This window comes from Peromyscus californicus, unplaced genomic scaffold, assembly GCF_007827085.1.
Source record: "Peromyscus californicus insignis strain IS unplaced genomic scaffold, ASM782708v3 Scaffold_2__1_contigs__length_46816999, whole genome shotgun sequence".
NCBI classification, from domain to species: domain Eukaryota; kingdom Metazoa; phylum Chordata; class Mammalia; order Rodentia; family Cricetidae; genus Peromyscus; species Peromyscus californicus.
In genome coordinates, this window is record NW_026294540.1 from 11,784,248 (window position 1) to 11,808,461 (window position 24,214).

General features: G+C 49.8%; 1 protein-coding gene across 7 annotated transcripts in view; it reads left to right on the forward strand.

Annotated features, from left to right (window-relative positions):
* The window catches only part of Hectd4 (HECT domain E3 ubiquitin protein ligase 4), a 174,062-nt gene that overhangs the window by 143,424 nt on the left and 6,424 nt on the right, over window positions 1-24,214 (forward strand). For 6 of the 7 annotated variants that reach the window (XM_052755237.1, XM_052755241.1, XM_052755242.1 and 3 more), the window contains exons 60-72: window positions 2,039-2,218; window positions 6,498-7,804; window positions 8,556-8,763; window positions 11,622-11,845; window positions 11,936-12,087; window positions 13,974-14,080; window positions 14,660-14,783; window positions 17,210-17,400; window positions 18,307-18,453; window positions 19,195-19,314; window positions 19,774-19,929; window positions 21,632-21,735; window positions 21,908-22,129. In XM_052755237.1, coding sequence (XP_052611197.1) covers window positions 2,039-2,218; window positions 6,498-7,804; window positions 8,556-8,763; window positions 11,622-11,845; window positions 11,936-12,087; window positions 13,974-14,080; window positions 14,660-14,783; window positions 17,210-17,400; window positions 18,307-18,453; window positions 19,195-19,314; window positions 19,774-19,929; window positions 21,632-21,735; window positions 21,908-22,129 — 3,242 coding nt within the window. The remainder of the gene's footprint in view (window positions 1-2,038; window positions 2,219-6,497; window positions 7,805-8,555; window positions 8,764-11,621; window positions 11,846-11,935; window positions 12,088-13,973; window positions 14,081-14,659; window positions 14,784-17,209; window positions 17,401-18,306; window positions 18,454-19,194; window positions 19,315-19,773; window positions 19,930-21,631; window positions 21,736-21,907; window positions 22,130-24,214) is intronic. The other variant, XM_052755239.1, reaches the window with a different exon arrangement.

Consider the following 24,214-nt stretch of genomic DNA (forward strand, 5'->3'; position numbering starts at 1 on the left):
TGGAGCAGTCCCATTTGCCAAGTGTCCCCAGAGTTTGTGTTGTAACAGCTCTCTGGTGTCTGATGTGTCCTGTGAGCGCCTGCTGCTTTTCTCTCTAGCATCCCCGGAAAACCTCAGGGATTTGGGGTCTTGATGGATTTTTTTTGATTCTTTGTTTGTTTGTTTTAAGATTATCTCTTTAAGTGTAGCCCCGGCTATCCCAGAACTCTCTATGTAGACCAGCTGGCCTAGAACTCACAGAGATCTGCCTATCTTTGCTTCCAAGTGTTAGGATTAAAGGCGTGCACCATCCCTGGCCCTTTTTTCTTCTTTTTTTAAATTTAAGTTAATTTAATGTATATGGGTGTCTCGCCTGCATGTATGCCTGTGCAGCACTTGTGTGCCTGGTGCCCGCAGAGAGCAGAAGATGTGAGGTCCCCTGGAACTGGAGTTGTAGACAGTCTTGAGCCTCCATTTGGGTTCTGTCAACTACACCTGGTCCTCTAGAAGAGCAGTCAGTGTTTTTAATCACTGAGCCACGACTCCAGCTCCTACAGTCTTTTCTTTTTCTTTTTCTGTCTTTCTCTTTTTTTTTTTCTTTTTTTCCTTTTTGGTTTTTAAAAACAGGGTTTCTCTGTGTAACAGTTCTGGCTGTCCTGAAACTCGATTTGTAGGGGCTAGAGAGATGGCTCAAAGGTTAAGACCACTGGCTGTACTTCCATAGGTCCTGAATTCAATTCCCAGCAACCACATGATGGTTTATAACCATCTATAATGAAATCTGGTGCCCTCTTCTGGCCTGCAGGGATATATGCAGGCAGAACACTGTATGCATAATAAATATTTTTTAAAACAAAACAAAACAAACAAACAAAAAAACTTGATTTGTAGACCAGGCTGGCCTTGAACTCATAGAGATCTACCTGCCTCTGCCTCTCCAGTGCTGGGATTAAAGGTGTTCCCTACCACTGCCCAGCAACCTACATTCTTTTCTCTCTTTTTTTTTTGAACTAGAGAGACAGCTCAGCAGTCTTTTTTCTCTTAGAAATGGGACAGTTGTGAGTTGCCATGTGGGTGCTGGGAATTGAACCCAGGTCTACCAGAAGAGCAGCCACTGCTCCCAACCACTGAGCCATCTCTCCAGCCCTACACTATTTTCTTAATCTTTTTTTTTTCCCTCATAGTCCTTTGCCTTCACCTCCTGCTATTCAAGCTTTACATTGAAATAGGATCTTGCTAGGGAATAGTTCAGTGGTACAGCAAGTGCTTAGCATGTGCCAGGCCCTGGGTTCCACCTCCAGCATAATGAACCAAAACAAAGGTTTTTCTGTCATCTACATTTTTGGCATACAGACATCCACCTCAAGGTGCAGGTGAGGGAGTGTGCTTCCTGTCACCTCACCAAAGGTCCCTGAGACTCACTTTCCATCTCTGGTGCTCACAGTGGGGGTGGGCTGCAGTACAGCAGTACAGGGTGAGAGGTCACTTCAGTCCGACTTGGGCTCTGGCAATGAAAGGCAATGAAATAAGAAAATTCAAACCCATGGTCAGAGGTGGAGGTCCGTCCGTGCAGAGCACTGAGCACAGTTTCCATCACTACAAAGAGCAGGGAAACCTTCCCAGCTCCCCTGCCAGGGTCCTAAATGTAGGTTTCAGCTCTTAGTGAGTTGTGGCCACTCAAAAGGGCGTGTCTTCAGGCTGGGCAGGCTTCAGGAAAGCCCCTTTCAGAGCAGACCTTACACCCATCTCTAGTTCTGGGCTTGAGGCCCTTGGTGTCTTCTCCTGTCTTCACTTAGTTGTTCTTTAGTTATTTTGCTATGTAGTCCAGACCTGCTTCAAACTCACAATCTTATTGCCTCAGCCTTCCATTGGTGGGATGACAGATGGGAGCCACTATGCCTGGCCTGCCCATTGACAACTCACTAGATGGTCCCACTGCTGCTCTTTATCACGCTGCCACAGCAGCAGGTCTGAAGGCACTGGGCAGCAGGTGCTTTCTCAAATGGACCTGGGTCAGATGCTGCCAATCACACATGTTCTTTCTGGGCCTTCCTCTTAGGAGTATCCCCACCTCCTGGAGCTGTGCTGGTCTTGCACTCTCTGCCCCTGGAGTTCCCCCTGGCAATGGCCTTTGCAGAGCAGCTGCTGTCGTGGAAATCAGAGGACAGTGAAGGGAAGTCAGAGGACGAGCCTGACGCCATTCCTACCGCGGTCCTCCTGCACGTGGTGGAACTGCTGGGTGAGCAAGGGTCAGGGGTGGGTGGAGGTTGGCCTACAGGTAGTCCAGGCAACTGCAACCTGTCAGAGCACTTGTGCTGAAAGCAGGCTTGGGAGTCCTGACTCCAAGTCAGTCGTCTGCAGGGTATTGCCACTGTACCGCCTAATGGCAGCTACCCATGAGGCGAAGAACAACATTGTCATGCTTCAAAGTGGTAAATGTTTGCCAGGTATGGAGGCAGAGGTAAGCTGATCTCAAAACAACAACAAAATGTAAATGTTTGCCTCGTAGGCTGTTTTTTATAACTGATGGTGAAGGGTGGCATGGACATGAGCAGTGCCCCAAATGGAACGTTACAACCGCAGAGCTGCTGACAGACTTAAAGCACAAACTCTCACAAAATGGTCAACTTAGGGGTCAGATTCTTAACTACAAGCAAACCTACCTCCAAAATATTTAAAGTAAATATTGGACTTTAATCCACAGTGTTCCTGCTCATGGTCTAGAGGTGTGTTTCAAATTAATCAGGACATAAGGTAGGGGCTGAATGGCTGGAGGTACAGTTGAGTGTGTGCTAAAGCAGCTCCAGTGACTTGTCCATGGTGGAGTCTGGATGCTGGCCATAGAGGGACAGATCCTGGTGAAGAATAAAACAAACCAGCTAGCAATCCCAGATGCCTCAGGGGCCACATATGTCACTGAAACAAATAACCAGAGGAAAGGGAGTGTTGACATATACCCACCAGGCAGTGACTGAGACTGTTCACTGTCAGATGAGGTCTGGCCAGAGTTGTGTGCTTTGTCGTCATTTTGCTTGTCTCTCTTCCTTCCTTCCTTCCTTCCTTCCTTCCTTTCTTCTTTCCTTCCTTCCTTCCTTCCTTCCTTCCTTCCTTCCTTCCTTCCTTCCTTCCTTCCTTTCTTTCTTTCTTTTTATTTATGTAGACAATGGTTCACTTTGTAGCCCTGGCTGGCCTAGAACTCCCCATTAAAACCAGATGGCCTTCTACTGGGATATGACACCATGCCTGGCCAGAATTTTTATTTTTATTTCAACAAAAGCTAGAAAAGTGAATTTTATTTTATTTTATTTTTTTTTTTTTTGTGATCCTCCTAATTTTTAGACATTGGCAACTAGGTCAATCTTGTAGGATGTTTAAGATACTCTGGGCGGTACTTATTGCAGGAACAGATGTCTATGCCATCGTGTTCAGGTTTGGTGAGAATTCTCTTTGAGGATGTCTGTCCTCTTACATAAGTGTCCTGTGGTAAAGGAAAGACTTGGTGGGGGTGACATAAGCCTTGAGCCTGGGGACAGGGGAGCTTTAACCTTGGCCTTTGGAAGCTCCATGGGAACCCATGAACTTATTTTCAATAAGAACTTCCAAACAGCCTCCTGAGAGAGCAGGAAGCCCGCTACTTTCCCTGGAAGGCGCTGTACCTAAGCAGAAGCCTTGGGAGCCCCAGGAAGCACTCTGCCCAGTGCAAACTCCATCTGGATGGAAGCGACTGCAGCCTGCTCCCTTGCAGCTCTGGGCTCAGCCTGCTCCCTTGCAGCTCTGGACCAAAATGTTCACCATCCTCAGCTGCTCAAATACCTGAGCTTTTACCACCTCCATCCTCTCCCAGGCAACATGAACAGAAGCATTTGGGAGGTGGGGCAATGGCGCAGCTAGAAAAGTGCCTGCCTAGCATGTACAAAGCCCTGAGTTCGATCCCTAACGCTGCATAAACCGGTGTGCATCTGATATGAAGAAATATTGGGATATCTTTTGGTTGGTTGGTTGGTTTTTTTTTTTAACTTAATCATTCACAGTTTCATACACTGTATACATTTCTTAAATCATGTACTCACCTTCTCATTATCATCTCTTGTTCCTTCCTTCCCACAAATCCTTTTTTCCCTTTGTCTTAGTCAGGGTTTCTATTGCTATGAAGAGACACCATCACCACGGCAACTCTTATGAAGGAAAATATTTAATTGGGGTGGTGGCTTACAGTTTCAGAGGTTTAATCCAATATCATCATGGTGGGACATGGCAGTTTGCAGGCAGGCATAGTGCTGGAGAAGGAGCTGAGAGTTCTACATCTTGATCCTCAGGCAACAGGAGTGAACTGATACACACCTCTTCCAACAAGGGCACACACATCTCCTAATAGTGTCACTTCCCTATGAGCTGATAGGGGCCAATTACATTCGAACTATTACAGCTATCAAGTAGGACTTTCTTTAAGCCAAGATCTCATGTAGCTCAGGCTAGCCTGGAACTCCCTTTGTAGACAAGGATGATCTCAAACTTCTGATTCTCTTGCCACCACGTCGTGAGTGCTGGGATTACATGTGTGGAGTACCATGTATGTCTTATTTCAGACATGTATGCCAAGACCTTATACATGATAGGCAGGCACTCTACCGTCTGAGCTCCATTCCCACCTAGGACATCTTTTTTGATAACATTTTTTTCCGCAAAGACAGCCATTGTCATGTGCCCATCATGGACTCTGTCTTGTACCCATGAATTGTATCTGGAGAGTGTAATACTTTTATTCAAGTCGGTGCCTTTCTGGTTGGTTGTTTGGTCAGTTGGGTTTTGGTTTGTTTTGGCTTTTGGCTTTGTTGTTGTTGGTTTTTTTTTCTTGTTGGTTCTTGGTAGTTTCTTGTTTGTTATTTGATTTTTATTTATTTATTTATTTTTGAGACTGATTCTCAGTCTAGCCAGGCTAGTCTTGAACTTACCATGTAGCCAAGGATGACTTTGAATTTCTGCTCTTTCTGCCTCTACCTTCCGAATGCTGGAATTATAGATGTGTACAACCACACTTGATTCCTTTCTTTGTGTGCATATACGTGTGAGTTCAGTGCGTGCGTGCGTGCGTGCGTGCGTGCGTGCGTGCGTGCGTGCGTGTGTGTGTGTGTGTGTGTGTGTGTGTGTGTGTGTGTGTGTATACTCGTGCATGTGGAAACCAGAGGTCACTCTTAGGTATCTTCCTCAATTGTTCTCCATTTTATTTTTTTGACACAGAGTCTCTTACTGAATCTGGAGCTCACTGGCTTGACTAGGCTGGCTGGCCAACAAGCTCCTGGGAGGCCCCTGTCTGCCACCCCAGAACTAGAGTCACACTGTGCCTTGCTTAAATGTGGGTGTGAGAATCAGCCTCAGCTCTTCACAACTCTACAGCACACACTTACCAGCTGAGCTGCCTCTCCAGCCCCTTTCTCTTTCTAAACTTCATTTTGAAGGAGTTGTTTAGTGTACCTTGCCATAACTGTAAAGTGTAAATATAAGAGAAGTACAAGGAAAATAAAGACTGTTGTGAAGCTGCAAAGGCTACTAGGTTAAATACAAGTGCCTGAGGGTGCTGCTCTTCCAGAGGACTTGGGTTCAATTCCCAGCAACCATGTGTAGTAGTGTACAACTGCCTATAACTCCAGCTCCAGGGATCTGAAGTCATCTTCTGGCCTTTGTGGGTACCTACACACACATGTCAGATAGGCACACAGACACAACACATTCAAATAAATGAAAATAAAAACTGTGAGCTGGGGAGATGGCTCTGTGGTCAAGAGCTCTTACTGCTCTTTCCGAGGACCTGGGTTCAGTTCCCACCACCCACATCAGATGGCTCACAACCACATGTAACTCCAGTTCCAGATCTGACACCTTCTGACCTTGTAGGCACCTGCACACACGTGTTACACATAAAATTATACAGGGACACACATACACAAAAATTAAAAATTAACAAATCTTACTTTTAAAAAAATGAAAACCAATCTTTAAAAAAAAAAGATTATCCCTTCTTCTTCCCTTCCTCCTTTCTCTTCCCTTCTCTTCCTTCCCTCTGGTCCCTTCCTCCTTCCTTTTTTCCCTCCCTCTCCTCTCCTACCTCTGTCCCCTCTTTTCACTTTCTTCCTCTCTTTCCTGCCTTGAGTATGCTGGGCAAACACTCAGCCCCTGAGCTATACCCTAGCCCAGAGTAAGGCTTTCCTGTTGACTAAGTTAGGACAATTTTAAATCATTGTTCAGTGTGTGTTTGGAGTAGAACTGAGTTATTCATCCCCAGTGGCAGGCATCCTGTATCTTGGGAAGCATCCTAATGGCTTCTGACTAGTCCTCTGTAGAGATGTCTGGCCTGAGATCCAGAAGCAGGCAGCATGCTGTCAAAGGCATGGGCTAAAGGCCTTGGCCAGCCTGCCAGTATGCACTGGTCTCTCCATCTCTGAGCTCCATCACAGTGCTCAGAGCTGTTCCTGGAAAGTAATGGGCGGTGACATGGTTACTCTGTTTTCTCTCTGCCTCAGGAAACTTCCTGTGGACCACAGACATGGCAGCCTGTGTGAAGGAGTTGGTCTTCCACCTCTTGGCTGAGCTCTTGCGTACAGTACACAGCCTGGAGCAGCGGAAACACCCAGCTGGCCTGTCCTCCTCTATCGCCCTCCAGCTCAATCCCTGCCTGGCCATGCTGATGGCCTTGCAGTCAGAGCTGCACAAGCTGTATGACGAGGAGACCCAGAGCTGGGTCTCGGGCAGTGCCTGTGGCGGCTCTGGAGCAGTAGCCGTGGGCGACCAGGGCAGGTTTTCAACCTACTTCCATGCTCTCATGGAAGGCTGCCTGGCAGTTGCTGAAGTAACCCTGCCTACCAATATCAGTGTCACAGCTAGTGGGGTGACCTCAACGACCACCCCAAACCTCAGCGACTCCTCCTCCTCCTCCTCTTCCTCCCCGGGACAGACACCACAGAGCCCTAGCCTCCTGTCCAAGAGGAAGAAAGTCAAGATGAAGCGGGAGAAGACCTCCTCCTCCGGCAAGCGCCAGTCTTCCCGTGCCGCAGATGCGGACTCCACTGTGCTCAGCATCGGGGGCAGCAAGCCCGAGGACATGCTGTGGTTCCACCGTGCCCTCACCTTGCTCATCATCCTCCGGCACCTTACCAGAAAGGATCCGCAGGGCCTGGGTGTAACAAGTGATGCAATCGCCGATGCCTGCCAGGCCCTGGTGGGCCCCACTGCCCACAGTCGCCTGCTAGTGATCTCGGGCATTCCCACACACCTGGATGAAGCTGTTGTCAGAGGTGCTATCCGCAAGGCCTGCAATGCCCATGGCGGTGTCTTCAAAGATGAGATCTACATCCCACTGCAGGAGGAAGACCCCAAGAAGCCCAAAGACAAGGCTGAGGGTGGCGACAGCAAGGTTGAATCTGAGAAGTTGCTGGGGTTCCCCAGTGTGGACAGCTTGGAAGGGAGCACGTCCAGCAGCCTGGCCCCCGCCATGAGCATCAGCGCCTCAGCTTCTACCAGCCAGGCCTCAGTCTGTAGCTCCCAGGGTGTCTCGCAGACTGCTAGTGACCTCTCAGTAGACCCGCTGCCCTTGGGCCTGGAGCTGCCTGTTCCTCCTGTCCTGTTGGAACCCCATGTGGTGTCCAGCCAGGAGAGCCTGGACATTTCCTTGTGCAGCACTGGCAGCCTGGGTAGCCTGGGCAGCCTAGGGGAACCTCTGGACAATGCAGAGACAGCATCTGTTTCAGACGTGGGCTCCATGTACACGGTCACTTCCCTGGATACCCAACCCCTCACAGCGCGCCCTATCAAAGGCTTTGCAGTGGTCGAGGTAATAGCTCTTAGCCTTGAAAGCCACTCAGCCTTGATCTGGCCAACATGGCTTCTCCAAGCTGCTTCCAAGGAGTTAACTAATAGCAACATGGGGTTCTGGGGAGCTCCTGGGCAACTCTCAGCAGCTGCTTTTCTTGAGGTCAACTCTAAGAGGGACTTCCAATCTGTGTTATCAAGCATAGGCAGTTCATTGATGTGAGTGAGGTGAGGGTCTCCAGCAGGTACACTGGAGGACCATGGCAGTGTTTTGAGAGGCAATGTGTTGGCAATGTGAGAATCACCTACACTGAGCTACAGGCACGCTGAGTGCAGGTGCTGTGTGTGACCAGGTGAGAGCCACTGCAGGTGCCATGTGTTTCTTGGGCCACCTTGTTTAGAAATGAGGCATCTAATGATTTCCTGCACTTTTGCAAGCATTAGACTCCAAGGTAAAATCCAGCACTGTGATACAGCACTTACTTAGTGTGCATGAAGCCCTGGGCACGTGACCCAGCACCACTGTAAGAGGAAGTGCCCTCTCCTTTGGCTACAGAAAGCCCAAGGACAAGAACTTCCATCAGTTGCTCTCCTGGCTGGGCAGTCTTCCTGGGGACTGGCCAGTCTTTAGGCTCCAGAGCTTCCCAAGTGAGCCGTTCTGTAATGGCCACGTTGGCATTGGGAGGGAGCTTCTCAAGAAGGCAGGCCAGCAGTGCCCATGTTCCTCCAGGGCAGATCCATCCAGAGCCCAACTTTTTTCTTTGTTCATACAGATAAGGTCCCGAGCCAAAATTGAGAAAATCCGAGCAAGTTTATTTAACAATAACGATTTGATTGGCTTGTCAAGTCTGGACGGTGAGGATGAGTTGATGGAAATGTCTACCGAGGAGATTCTGACAGTGTCTGTGGTGAACCAGAGTCTGTTTGACACTCAGGGGAGCCCAGGGCTAGAAGACTACTTCAACGACAAGTCCATTAAAGGTGGGCTCTAGGGTGTGTGTGCTTAGTGTTTGTAGCTTTTATTTTTTAATTCTGTGTACTTATTGTGTGTGAGTGTGCATGCCCACCATGGTACTCACATAGAGGTCAGAGGACAGCTGTAGGGGTTCATCTTCTCCTTCCACCATGTGGGTCCCAGGGATCAAACTCAGGTCATCAAGCTTGGAGGCAAGCACCCTGACCCACTAAGCCATCTCGCCCAGATTTTGGGTTTTGAAATAGAGTCTCATGTAACTCAGGTTGGCCTTGAATTCCCAATGTAGCTGAGACTGGCCTTGAATTCCATGTTCTTCCTGCCTTTACCCTTCAAGTGCTAGGATTATGTGCTTTTTTAATTTAATTTTTACTTATTCTTTTGGTGAGCAGTTTTAAGTGTACAGAAATTTTTGAGCCCTCTGCTGGCTGACAGTGGCCAAGTATGTGCATCTCTATAGGATGGAAGGAACACTTGAATTCAGCCCAGTGCACAGGGCTTTTCTTTGAGGGTGGCTGGGAAGCCACAAGCCTTGTCCCAGCCAGCTACCCTGAGAAGGGCCCTCCTGCTTTAAGCCCCACTGTGGACTTCCTTGTCACAGTGTATTACTGTGCTCTGTCCTGTGTAGCCACAGACAGGACTACTTGTATTTACAGGGTTCATGTCTCACTTTTACAACTAGCCAGGGGCTGGAGCATTGTGTCAGTACTTAAAAGTACTGCGGCTTTTCTAGAGGACCTGGGTTCAGTTCCCAGCTCCCACACAGTGGTTCACAACAGTCTGTAACTCAAGTTCCAAAGGGTCTGATGCCCTCTTTTGACCTCTGTATACACCAGGCACACATGTGTTACACATAGATACATTCAGGCAAAACATTCATACACATAAAATAGTGAAATCTTTAAAAAAAAAAAAAGAAAGAAAGAAAGAAAGAAAAATCTGACCAGGAAGAAACAGTTCAGCATCTTGCAGTCCCAGCACTTGGGAGGCTAGGGCAGGAGGGTTGCCTGAACTCAAGAGTTCAATACCAGCCCGTAATACCCCATCTCAAAAGCAAAGGCAGAGTGGAGGGCTGCCAAGATGGCTCAGTGGATAAATGTCCCCGCCATCAAAACTGATGATCTGTGTGTGGTCCCCCAGTACCCACGCAGTATAAGGTGAGAACCAGCATCCACAAGTAGTTGTCTTTTAACTTACACATTTATGTCGGTGTGTGCACAAACACACATACGCACACACTCAAAAATAAATGAATGAATAAAAAGGTAAGGGTTCTTCATCCCAGACCCCACCCAGCAAATATAAAACAGCACTGTTGATATGGTAATATTTTGTTAGTCATAAGGTTTGGAGGGAGTTGCCTTAAATTTTGTGCCTGAACAGCTACCTGGCTGCCCCCACTATTCCTTTGAGAGTGTATTTTGCCCCTCACCTCCGCAGATGAACAGCAGAGGATTATTTTTAGGATGCCCAAGGGCTTCCTAGTCTCCCCCATTTTGAATACATAATACACTTTTAGCTCCTGACTCTGTTGCAGTCAACCATTCTGTTGACGGTGTTCAAGGTTTTGATAATGCAGATGGGACCCTTATTTTGATGCCATCCCACCCCCTATCCCCCGCCCCAGCCCCAACACACACAGTGGTCTCATGTAGTCCAGGCTGGCTTCAGACTCACCATGTAGCCAACACTGATCCTGAATTCCTGATCCTCCTATTTCATCCTCCCAAGTGGTGATAGATTCCAGGTGTGGGGCACCATGCCCAGCCTTAGAGATCCTGCTTCTCTCCCTGGGCCCTCTGCCAGTTTCGCGTGTTCTCTCATAGCACAGTGATTCACTTTCCTGCTCTGTCATGCAGCAAGCCCTGACTGCTTAGGTGTTTTTTTACTGCTTTCGATTGTCTGGTACATTCGTACTGTTTCAATTAAGATAAGCTGGGGCTGGAGAGATGCTCAGTGGTTAAGAGCACTTACTGCTCTTGCAGAGGATCTAGGTTTGGTTCCCAGCACTTACATGGCAGCTCATAACCATCCATGGCTCCAGTTCCAGGGGATCTAGTGCCCTTTTCTTACCTCCTCTGACACCAGGCATTCATGTGGTGCACATACTTAAATGTAGGCAAAACAGTCATGCACATAAAATAAAAATCAATCAATCTGGAAATAGAGTCAGGCCGAATGGTGGTGCACACCTTTAAAAAATAAGAAAAAAAGACTAAAGATTAGCTTTGGGGCAAGTAGGCCTGAGAGCACAGCAGCTGATTAGGAGGCTATTGCTTCCTGGCAGCTGTAGAGAGTTCAGCAGCCTGGCCCAGAGGACACGCTCAGAGGGCTGCATCTCACTGCAAGGAAGTCTGGGTATGTAACTAAGGTGAATGCCTGGGGATGAGGACCTAGTTAACTATTTCCTCCTAATTTACTCAGTCATCTGCCGACACAAATGTGCGCTTGTAGACAGGTGGCTCAGTGAGTGAAGGGATTTGCTGTGAAAACCTCGCTACCTGACTCCAACCTGAACTCATATAATGTTGAAGAGAGGAAACTGCCTCTACAAAGTTGTCCTCAACTCACACATATGATGTGGTACACATACCTCTACTATGCACGTGCGCGCGCGCGCGCGCGCGCGCGCGCACACACACACACACACACACACACACACACACACACACACACACGTTAATGAATATTTAAACGTGTGGTTGCTAGCCAGGTAAGAGGATTAGAAATTGAAGAATAGCCTCACTTACATGAGACCTTGTCTTTGAAAACCAAAACACACAGTTACTAGAAAAGATGCTTGCAGGGTGTGTCCTGGCATAGTATGTTTATGAAAATTATTTGGCCTTGTCCTATTTTGAAACAGGTGAGAAATTGGTGCCTGGGGCCAGAGAGGTCCTGACAGAAATATTTAAAAGCTGCGCCCACTCAGAGCAGACGCTGAGCCTAACACCAGCGAAACCCATTAGGGTCTCTGACATCTATCTTAGCAAAGAGCAGATCAACTCCCAGAGCCCAGGCAACCTCCTACACCTCTTCTTCACCAACGTCCGGCCCCCAAAGAAGGTGCTGGAGGACCAGCTCACACAGGTAGCCACCCTCCACATAGTCTCTGTGCTGAGCCTGGCTCCTCTTCCAGGCTGGCCTGAGACTCGCCCTGTCCACTTGTGTGCTCCACAGATCCTGAGGAAATATGGCGTGCCCAAGCCTAAACTGGATAAGAGCAAGTACAGCAAAGCTGGGAAGGAGCAGCACCCCGTGAAGGTGGTGAGCACCAAGCGGCCCGTCACCAAGCCGCCTGCCAAGGACAAAGCTGTGCTCAGCAGTCTCAGGTGCACGCCCAAGGAGCTTGGGAAGAGGGTGGCTGTGGTATGGCCTTCCAGCAGGTGTCTGACAGACTGCGGCATCCCTGGGGCAGCCAGGCACGCCAGCTGTCTTCTGCTCTGCTGCTGAGGTCCCTTTAGTACTCCACCTTGTCCACTGCAAGTTAGCATTTCACCTCGCCTGCGAGGGTAGTAAATCCTGGACCGTGTGGACTGGCAGGCAGGCAGTGTGCACTGAGGACACATCACAAGTGTATACTTCAAATAAGTCATACTTCATCCGTACACATAAAGCAGTTGTTTTAGAAAGCTTTTTTAATGCATGGAGGGAAAGACTGATTGGGGCTGGGGCCATAGCTCAGTAGCAGAATGTGCATTCAACATGTGCAAGACCCCAGGTCCTTTCATTTATATGCATGTATCATTTTCTTTTTTTTTTTAATTTTTATTTTTCAAGACAGGGTTTCTCTGTGTAACAGCCCTGGCTGTCCTGGAACTCACTCTGTAGAGCAGGCTGACCTCAAACTCTCAGAGATCTGCCTCCTGAGTGCTGGGATTAAAGGCGTATGCTACCATTGCCCAGCTGTACGTATCATTTTCTTAACTGGCATGAAATCCAGAAGAGACTGAGGCAAAAAGATCACAAGCTCAAGGCCTACCTGACCAGAGAATGAGCTCTAAATTGCCTGTCTCAAAACAAAAAGCCAAGAGGACTGGGGATAGCCAGGCATGGTGGTTCACACCTTTAATCCCAGCACTTGGTAAACTGAGGCAATAGGATCTCTGTGAGTTTGAGGCTAACCTGTTACACATAGCAAGTCCCAGGCCAGCCAAGGCTGCATAATGAAACTCTGTCTCAAATAAATGAATAAATAAATAACTAGGGCTGGGAATGCAGCTTGGTGGTAGAACATTTGCCTGGTCTGCCTGAGGCTCTGAGTTCACTTGCCAGTACTGCATAAATGAATGAATGAATGAATGATAACTTCAGAGTCCCCTTCCTGAGACTGTTGTATTGTGTTAGAAGCCTTCCAGAACTGTCTATGGCTACACTAGTGAATATATTCATATGCAGATGTGGTTGCTGTGCACAGTGTGAGCACCAAGTGCTGGATTAAAGACATGCACCACCACTGCCCGGCTTAATATCATCTTCTTAAGACTAGTGAGGGCAGGGGTTGAACATTGGGGAATGGAGATAGGATCAAGGATTCAAGGTCAGCCTTGGCTACATAGTGTGTTCCAACTTATACCATGTGAGACCCTGTCTCAAAAAACAGGGTCTTACTATGCAACCTCAGCTAGGCTCAGACTAGTGATCCTCCTCCATCAGCCCAGGAATCGCTGGCACTTCCTGTCATGGCTAGCTTTAGTTTATGACTCAAATCCTCACTGTCCTGATAGTCCTTGCACTGCAGATGTGTCTAGAAGAGTTGTGTGAGTGACCAGAGATATCCTCCACCCTTTCATTAACCCGCTGTGTGCAAATGGCCCTGTCCTGCAGAGTCCCCAGTGCTGACAGCACTCGGTGCTGTCCATGTGCTGCTCGGTACCGCTGCCCTGTGGTCTCTCGGGAGCATTGAAAATGTGAGTGCAGCTGAGAACCTGAGCTTGTGGATTACTCAGTTTTACTTAATTTAATCTGAGGTAGCTAGTCTGGCTACTGGTTACATTATTGAGCAATGTCACTCTGAATATATAGAAAATGTTTGAAAAGAGTTTCAGGAGTTCTAACTTCTTAAAGCATTGGTTTGTCTTTGTAATGTGCTCAGAACAAAGCCTTCCACTCAGCCCTAGTGACCCCTCTGCCATAGTTGGGGTGTGTGAGGTTCTGTGTTGCCTGTTGGGAGGTGATATGGACATGCACATCCTAACTGCAGTGATTTGGTCTGTAGCAGGACTGCATTAAGTGAGAAGAAGCCGACCGTGAAGGCAAAGTCACCTGAGAAGAGCAAACCAGATGAGAAGGATCCAGAAAAGTCACCCACCAAAAAGCAAGAAGGTGTGTCCATTCGTGGCTGGAGAGCCTGCTTCCATTCTGGGCACGGCAGCCCACTCCAGGACAAGCCTCTTGGCCAAGGCCTGCCTGGACCGCTCCGCCCTCTGGATGACCCAGCTATTTATGCTCCCAGCTCATTTGAGTTGCAGTTGAGATGGGAAGTGTTTATGCAGATGGTGGGAAGTATCCCTGCCTGCCAGTACTGTGGCCGTCAGCTTAAGGGAGGAAAAAATAAGGTGAAGAATGGATAGTTACAACTGAAAAGTAAAGGTGTGGGAATTTGCTTGAGGTTCCTAGAAGGTACTTGCCTGAACCAGTGAACCAGCCTCCTGGTATCTTGAGCACAGAGAAAGCTTTCACTGTGTAGGACCTGCTGCGTCAACCTTGTGTTTCTGAGACTTGGAGAAATAAGGGACGGAAAGCCATGGCACAGCCTGGGTGGGAGTTGGGTCACACTGTGATTAACACTGGGGGCACAGCGAGGGGAGCTAGGCAGAGGAGGCCACAGTGTGCAGGCTTCCCGCCCCATGACTGCACACGCTTGTTCCCGCCTCTGACTGCATGCATGTGCTGTGTCTTCAGTTCCTGAGGAAAAGTACCTGACTCTAGAAGGATTTCACAAATTCGTCATCGACCGAGCCAAGCAAGACATCCGCAGCGTCTGGAGGGCGATCTTATCCTGTGGCTATGACCTTCATTTTGAGAGGTGAGAAACTGCCCTCGCTCTAGGTTGAATCCGGGATAGAACTGCTTTTGGCAGGCAGATGTCTCAGCTGTCCGTCCTGCTGAGGGTCCACTCTGTCTGTCTGTGATGCTGTGGCCTGTGAAGCTGCTCCCTCAGTTTACAAGATTATCAAGTGATTTTTTTCTTACCTCTTTGAAGACAAACTGTTCTTTTCTTTCAAATCTTGACTTTTGGTGCCATTACATCCATGACTTAAACAGCAGACCCTTCTCCATGCACTTCTGGAGGCTACTGGGGCCTCCCAGTGACCAGCATGTGGTACCCTGCTTACATCATCTCATTCAGCCTTTCCCTGTCCTTGCATGGCCTAATCTTTGCTTGCTTGCTTTTCCCTTCCTTCTTCCCTCCCTCTCTTCCTCCCTCCCTCTCTTCCTCTCTCCCTCCTCCCCTCCCTCCTTCCCATCCGTCCTTCCTTCCTTTCTTCCTTTCTTTTTGAGACAGTGTCTTACTATGTAGCCCTGGCTGTCCTAGAGCTCCCGACGTAAACCAGGCTGGCCTTAAAGGCACAGAAATCCATCTGCCTCTGCCTCCTATGTGCTGGAAATAAAGGCGTTAGCCACTATGCCTGGCTCTACTCTTTTTCCTTAATAAGATATCAGGCCTGTTGAATTGGGGTCCACTTGCACGATTTCCTTTAGCTTTAATTCTGTAATTATCTTAATTATCTCTCCAAGTATTATCACAGTGCATTTGGGGCACACAATTTAGTCCGTGACGAGGACACGGCTTATTCTAAAGTCTTCCTCAGATTGCCTTGGGTCTCCACTGTTTCCCTTCCCGTGAAGGTAGCAAAGCAGGACTTGGGCAGATCCCATGGACTCTGCAAGGGACAGGGCTCCCTCCTGTCCACAGGTGAATCCCGAGTAAGCGGGGAGTCTTCAGAAGTGAGGAACTCCCCACTTTAAACCACACACAGGTCCCTCAGCCCTGTCCAGAGTTGGGCATGCTGAGCCACAAAGAAGTTGCTGTCAGATTTCAGAGACTTACTTGGCAGAGGCAATCCCATGATCACAGAGTGCTTTTTCCAGGTTGCAGCTTATCCATTGCTTTCTGAACATGCTGACCCCTGTAATTTCACCAAATGTGGGAAACCCAACCCCATCATTGTGGTCCTGGGGGGACTTTGTTTACACTCTACCCTGATTAGGGAATCTGCTTACTATTGTAGACATTAATTAGGTTAGAGGGACTTTTGGGACTAAGAGCTGTACTCTAGGTGGGAGGGGACTAATGGGACCATCAGTGGAATCTATAGTGAATATTCATTGTGCATGACAGTGGAAGGGCCTCCCTTTTCTTCACCGACTGGTCTAAGGACAGCCACAGCTAATGCCAGCTCATCCCACCAGGTGAGAGCTGGGCAAGAACTCTCCAGTGAGAAGGAATGTGGCTGTCTGAGCCCCTGCATGGGGCGGAGTTGGCTTCTAGTGTAAAGAGAACAATGCTGCACCCTCCTACCCCTCCTGAGATGCTACAGCCAGCCTAGCACATGACCCCTGGCTGCTAGGCAGCCCAGCCTTTCCCAAGCTGACAGCTCTGTTTGTGTGAGACGGATGTGCACACTCACCACATAGCTGTTCTGATGATTATAGCACAAGCAGGAGACACCCTGTGGCTCTCTCCGGGTTAGCAGCTTATAACAGTCAGGAACATCTCTCCCCGTGTGGTTTAGAGGTTGGTGTCTTCAGCCCTGTTGAAGACATTGCCAGCAGTCTTGAGTTTTCCAGTTTTTCACACAATGGATGTTACAGGGTCCCATGTAGTCATTCCCGTGGTTGCCCAGAGTTCCATTGCTAGGTACAGCACAGTTGAGACAGCAGTTTCCAGGGATGGACATGCAGGCTGTACCCAGTGTTACTGCAACTACAGCTTTGCAGTAAAGCCCTTTCGAGCACACCTTGGTCTTTCCTAACCACTGTGCAAGTAAATGCTGGAATGGGGTCCCCTAGTTGAGGGGAACCGTGTTGGTACCAGCAGTAGCTGACCAACAGCCAGTACACGTGGATGAAGTAGGCACCATGATGTGTGCTTTACAGGCAACCTCTCATTGAATTCGTGTGACATGGAGACACCAATGCCATTCTGAGCTCATGTTATGGAAAAGTAAACCCAGGCTCAGAAGTGGGTGTGCTTTTACCCCAGGTCACTGAGTGGTCCCCATGTCTCCTGAGGACCCTATACCTCAGCCTAATAAGAGGGAAGCACTTGTGCATGTGGGCTCCCAGACTTCCCACAAGGCTACCCCATGCCCACACTCCTGATCACGTACTTTGAAAGAGCTTTCCCTCATGAGGAGCAATCTGATCCTCCCCCAAATCGCTGAAAGGCAGGGGTTAGATGTGGCTCTCGACAGTGCCTTACCTGGTGCCTCCCCTGTCCTGCCCCAGGTGTGCCTGCATCGATGTCCGACATGCACAGAAGGCCTCCAGAAAGTGGACCCTGGAGATGGATGTGGCTCTCGTGCAGTACATCAACAGGCTGTGTCGCCATCTTGCTATCACACCAGCACGGCTCCACCCTCACGAAGTGTATCTTGACCCAGCTGATGCCACAGACCCCAGGATGGCCTGTCTCTCAAGTATGTGGCCTCTAAGGTTACTCCCCCATGCTGCAGAAATACTTAGGGCTCCCCATGTGCATCAACTGAAAGAGAAGAGGGAGCTCTTACTCTGGCCACATTAAACCATTCTAATTGTTTAATGCTCATTAAAACAAAGCCCAGGTTGGGTAAGGAGCTCAGAGTAGACAGAGATCCCTGCCACCATGCCCACTGAGGTCAGGCTGCTGTGAGGTGAGAGGGTCAGATCTCTGCTGACCTGCAGTAGAGGGACTGTCCATCAGGGAGGGCAGTGCATTTTCCTTAAAACTATGGAATGAACAGCAAGAGAGCACTAGTGAGCCACCACTCCATGCGGGCGTCACGCTGGCAGAGCCCGTGCAAGGCTGCACACAGGCACCACCCTGGCAAAGCCCAGGCAAGGCTGCACACAGGCACCACCCTGGCAGAGCCTTTCTGAGCAAAAACAGAGGAGGAGTGGATGGGGGTGGGGGAGGGAGAGAACAGAAGTGGGAAGAAGGAATGGGAGGAGAGGAGGGAGGGGAAACTGTGGTCAGGGTGTAAAATAAATAAGTTTATTAAATTATAAAACAGAAACAAGTAGGGCTGAGAGTGTAACTCAGGAGTGGAATGCTTGCCTGGTATACATAAGGTCCTGTGTTCTTTCTCCACAAAAACTCTAAGACCACATGCAACCCTGGCATGACCCGAGGGAAGGATAGGGGTAAAGTTTGCAGTCCCAGGGCCTCACCCCTGTATTTGCTTGGTACTGGCTAGTGTTCCTGGGGAGCCCCTCACCCACAGCTCTTCCAGGCTCCCAGGATAAAGCCCATCGAGGGGAGCCCTGATCCCACTCCAGTTGTCCTTCCTAGGAGCAGACGCTGTCTGGCTTGGCTGGCACTCACCCTGACCACCTTCTCCCTGCAGATGTGCCTATCGAGAGCTTGCGCCTACGCTTCGCGCTGCTCCAGTCTCTCAACACCACACTGGAGACCTTCTTCTTGCCCCTGGTGGAGCTGCGTCAGACACCCATGTACACGCACAGCATTGCTGCCCTGCTGAAGGAAGCAAAAGGTCAGTACTGGGCCTCCCTTAGTGCTAGCAAGCAGGAGGCCCACCCCTCACTGCTGGCAGGCAGGCCTCTGTCAAGCAGCAGGTTCCCAAGAGAAGCTAATCAAAAGTAGCCTGAGCTTGAAAAAGAAAACTGTAAAAGTTGAACGCATTCAGAAATAAGATTGGTGCCATCTGCCCAAGGCGCCCTCAGGAACTAGTTAGTGCAAGGCTGTCTGTCCCACCCTTTGTTTATGCACAGCACATCATATGGATGGGGTGGGGCAGAGACAGGTGGGTTCAGGGGGCTCACTGGCCAGACAGCCTAGCTGAATCAATGAACACCAGGTTCAGTGAAGGACCATCTCAAAGGAATAAGACCGACGGTGAAAGAGGAACACCAGCATCCTTCTCTGGCCTTTCTGCATGTTTACACATGTGACACACACACACACACACACACACACACACACACACACACACACACACCAAAAAATAAAATGAGCACCAGTAGAGATGCCTGATGTTGACCTCTGCCCTCCCCATAGGCACACGTGTGTTCCTGTACCACACACATAAAATAGATGGCATTTTACATGGTGTGTTTATCTCCCACTTGTTTGTGTTTCTGTGACACCTAGGGGCCTAACTAGAAGACCTTCCAAAGGGTTGAGGGGTGAACATGGCCTCCCCTGGGTTGCAGGGGTGACTGGGAATGAGGAGAAGCAACTACATCCCACCTCTCTCCCACATTTCCCTCTTCAGGACTGATCTTCTACGACACAAAGGTGACTGTGATGAATCGGGTACTAAATGCCACTGTGCAGAGGACAGCTGACCACGCAGCACCCGAGATCACCTTGGACCCCCTGGAAATTGTGGGAGGTAGGACAGGCTGCAGTCCTTGGACAAGCTGGCCCTGAAGCCCCCAGGAAGGGCGTGGAGAGTGGCAGTGCAGTCCCAGCCCTTGCTCTTCAGGCTGCCTCTGTCTGTGTACTAGGTCCTGATGCTCCAGGGAGGGCCAAGGAGGGTGCTCTGCCTTCCCGCCCCGGTGCTTCTCCTCTCTGGCTGTAGGAGGGTGCAGAAGTCAGTCTAAGTGGGAGCATGTCCTGGTTCTATAGTTAAGGACAGGGTTGGTGTAGCCCAGAAACAGACATGAAGGACTCAAGGGGGAGCCAGGTGGGAATTTTGGGGAAAGCCTCTGAGGGCCTCTAGGTTGGCTGCCGAAGTACCACATACGCACAGAGGGAAGAAAGGCTGGCTTCGGCAGACCAGGCTTGAGTCTCCTAGTGAACAGGCATGGCGTGGCCACCGAGCTTATGATCTATTCCCCTCCTCTTCCAGGGGAAATCAAAGCCTCGGAAAACTCCTACTTCTGCCAGGCTGCCCGGCAGCTGGCCTCCGTGCCATCTTCTCAGCTCTGTGTCAAGCTGGCCAGTGGTGGTGATCCCACATATGCCTTCAACATCCGCTTCACTGGGGAGGAGGTTCATGGCACCAGTAAGTGGCTCTTGGGCGGGGTGCAGATGCACAGACGGGGGTGGGGTGGGGGGATGGGGGGTTGGGAGGGGCATGGGGGGGCACGACTGAAATCCCAGGAGAGCCCTGTCACCCCAGTCATTTGGGGGACTGAGGCAGGAACATCACAAATTGAAGACCAGTTTAGGGAAACAGAACAAGTTCAAGGCCAACCTGGAAAATTTAGTGAAACCTTTCTCCAAATATAAAAAGTAGGGAAAAGGAGGGTTGCAGGTGGAGAGGACTCAGATGGGAAGAGCTGGGCATGTAGGGAGCCAGGAGTGTAAACGGCAGCTAGGGTTATAGTGGGGCTGGAGGCTCAAAGTGACGGGAGTAGAGAGGACTGGGGGGTATAGAGAGACGGAGTGGAGAGAGACGGAGTGGAGAGATGGGGTGGAGAGGACTGGAGGTGTGGCTCAATTGTTGAGCACTTTTATGAGGTCTTAGGCTCAATTCCAATACAAACTAAAAAAAAGTAAATGTCATGTCCTCACCACCCTGGGCTATGGAAGTCAGACTAGCCTCCATTGACTTTTCCTGTCACAGCCACATGGGAAGTGGGTGCCTGCACTAGTTTGGGAATTTAGTCAGTCTCTCCAGGTATGGAGATTGTACCCTTCTTAGCACACTAGTCCCACCCACACACCTTTCCTAGCGAGAGGCACAGCTAAGCATTTGCTTGAGCCCAAAGTTCAAGTTGCCCATGAGACATAGACATTGGGGTCCCTCCATTAAAGTGGAACCCAGCTTCATGACACTCATTGGTAATGAGGAAGAACAGCCGAGATGTCCCTTGGCCCTGTCAGTCTTTGGAACTTTTACCTGTTGTAAGTGAGTGAAGAACCCTCCTGCCCCCTCATTTCCCTCTGTTCTGACCCATGGACACACAAGCAGCCTCAGCCAGGGAACCCTTTAGATAGTCCCCTGCCTCAGTGAGCAGCCGTGTCCCTGAGTGCCAGGTGTAGGCTTCATACCTTGCTGCAAGACCAGCATCTTACCATCGCACAGACGGGAACCTGAACTCCAGAAAGCTCGGCAGCATCCCCACAGCTGGCCAGGCAGCTGCAGCTCCAAGCTGAGACCCTACTGACCACCGGTTCCAGCCTAAACCAGGCCCCTGCCTCTCAGGCCTTGACCTGCCCCAGACTGGGCCTCCCCAAGGCCACACCCAACCTACAATGTCTTGAACCACCTGCAGCCTGCTGACCCTTGGGTGCCAGCAGGAGCATTCTAAGTGGGAGGGGACAGAGGGGTCCCAGCTGTCTACAAGGCTGCCACATCTGGCCATCCTCCTGTGTATTCACTGAGCCAGGGCAGCTCTGAGAGATGGTAAGAGGCAGCACGGACAGAAGCAACCCCTCAGGAGGCTGGGGACACTGACACAGTTAAGCCACGCTGGGACTGGCACTGGCCTCATTTATTCTTCAGATGTGAGTTTCCATTTCTTCCCCTGTGTGACAGGAGACAAAGAAGCCTGGGCACAGGTACCTTTGTAGAGAGCTGGGGCCAGCAGCTCAGCAGACTCAACCTCAGGCCTCCACACTCACACAGGCAAGACTTCTTTCCACACACTGTAGAGTTGGCAGTGAGTTGACCTTGCAGTCCCGGCACATGGTTGTATGGAGGAAGTGCTTTCCAGGGAGCTCAGCCAGTGCTGAGACCTAATGGTCTGTCTGCTTTGCAGGTGGCTCCTTCCGTCACTTCCTGTGGCAGGTGTGTAAGGAGCTGCAGAGTTCCTCGCTGTCATTGCTCCTGCTATGCCCCAGCTCTGCTGTCAACAAGAACAAGGTAAGGCAGGGGCATGTGTCCTTGTGGGCCTGGACCCTCTCCGCAGACCTCCCTGGCCCATGGGGCAGCTTTGATGCCCAGCTGACTGAGCGTGGGAACTGGGTATATCCTCACAGCAGCTTCCCTCCTGCATGGACACATGCTCAGAGGTGACCTGACCTCGCTCTTGCAGGGCAAGTACATCCTGACGCCAAGCCCCATCACCTACGGGGAGGAACAGCTGCTGCACTTCCTAGGCCAGCTGCTGGGGATTGCCATCCGTGCAGATGTGCCTCTCCCCCTGGACCTGCTGCCCTCCTTCTGGAAGACACTGGTTGGTGAGCCCCTTGACCCTGACCAGGACCTGCAAGAAGCAGACATCCTCACCTACAATTACGTCAAGAAGTTTGAGAGTGTGAGTGAAGGCACATTGTTTGGGGACAGCAGGGCCCCAGGGTCATCTGGTCTAGCACCCCATAAAGACCCAAGTTCTTAGGGAAAGGGGACTGGGATTCTCCACAGAAGGCTTGTCTCAGGGGGCAGAGCCTCTGGTATCCCATGCAGCTGACAGAAGCAGATGGATGATGCTACCACTCTATGGGGCCAGTTTACCATGTCCGTAATCAAGGATACAATGAAATGTTCCAGGCAGCTTAAAGATCAGGTGTGTGTATGTGTGCGCACACACCAGGCTGGGTTTCAATGTTGGGCTGTTTGAGGACTCTGAAAGGGACAGGAGGTGAGCATGGGGCCCATGCAGACAGCAGGGACTTGTGGAGATGGCATTCTTACCTCCCATGGTGGTCGGCATAGCCCTCCTACAGGAGGTGACCAGTGTTTGGCTGTAGCTAGGCCTGTGGCGTCACTGGAGAGTCTCATTGGTTCTACAGAGCCACCATATCCCTGTGTACACAGCACACTGAGGGCTTCCTTCCAGTCTTCCAGCACCAAGGGAAGAGTATCTGGGAGAGGTGACAGGGTAAGGTGCAGAGCTGCCAAGGAAGCCAGGCTGTCCTCACCTTCAAGACTTGAGAGAGTGGGGAAGGGGCTTCCAACTACTTCTCCCTCCAGCTCCCCGCCTTGCTGACACAGGACGAGGTGTGTGTCTGAGGCCTGCCAGGGCTATGCTCTATAGGACCTTGACTGAGAATGTTTGAGCTGATTCTGGTTCTACCTCTGCCACCTTGTCAGCCTGTGAGACACCTCAAGAGCAAGTGGTTTGTTGTTCTCTCAGCCTCCACTGGAGGGACAACAAAGCCCTGGCTGTCTGCATAGAAACAGGACCACTGGCCTGTTGGCGCAAGATTTAATCCAGCACTCAGGAGGCAGAGGCAGGTGGATCTCTGAGTTCGAGGCCAGCCTGAGCTACAGAGTGAGTTCCAGGACAGCCAGGACTGCACAAAAAAAAAAAAAAAGAAAGAAAAGAAAAAACCCTGGCTTGAAAAACAACAACAACAACAAAAAAAAAACAAAAAAAAAAAAACAACCAGGAACCCTGGAATTATCTGACAGGCCCAAGGAGAACAGCCACTGTGGGCTGGGAGTGTATGTGTGTCTTAGCCAGTGTTCTATTCTTGTCAAGAGACACTGTCTTAGTTGGGGTTTCTATTGCTGTGAAGAGACGCCAGGACCATGGCAACTCTTATAAGGAAAACATTTAATTTAGATGGCTCGCTTACAGTTTCAGAGGTTCAGTCCATTATCATCATGACAGGGATCATAGCAGCATGCAGGCAGACATGGTGCTGGAGGCATAGCTGAGAGGCCTACATCTTGCAGGCAACAGGTAGTCCACTGAGACATTGGGTAGTATCCTGAGCATAGAAAACTGTAGTAGAATATTTTAAGGTGTGTTACTTTTGTTTATGTTGCATTTGTTTATCTCTGTGAAGCTGTGTTACTGTGCCTGTCTAAAACCCCTGATGGTCTAATAAAGAGCTGAATGGCCAATAGCAAGGCAGGAGAAAGGCTAGGCAGGGCTGGCAGGCAGAAAGAATATATAGAAGGAGAAAGCTAGGAGGAGAGATCTAAGATCTAGCAGCCAGAGGAGGAGGAGGACAACTCCAGGGGCCAGCCACCCAGCTAGCTACACAGCAAGCCACAGAGGAAAAAGTAAGATTTACAGAAGTAAGAGAATGGGAAAAGCCCAGAGGTCAAAGGTAGATGGGATAATTTAAATTAAGGAAAGCTGGCAAGAAACTAAGCTAAGCTAAGGCCAGGCATTCATAAGTAAGAATAAGCTTCTGTGTGATTTACTTGGGAGCTGGGTGGCGAGCCTCCCAAAAGAGCCAAAAAACTAACAACAGGAAACCTCAAAGCCCACCCCCAAAGTGACTCCAACAAAGCCACACCTCCTAATAGTGCCACTCTTTATGAGATTATGGGGGCCAATTACATTCAAACTACTGCAGCCATCATGACCAAGGCAGCTCATAAAACACAGCATTTAGCTGGGGCCTTGCTTACAGTTTCAGAGGCTTCGTTCATTATCATCATGGCA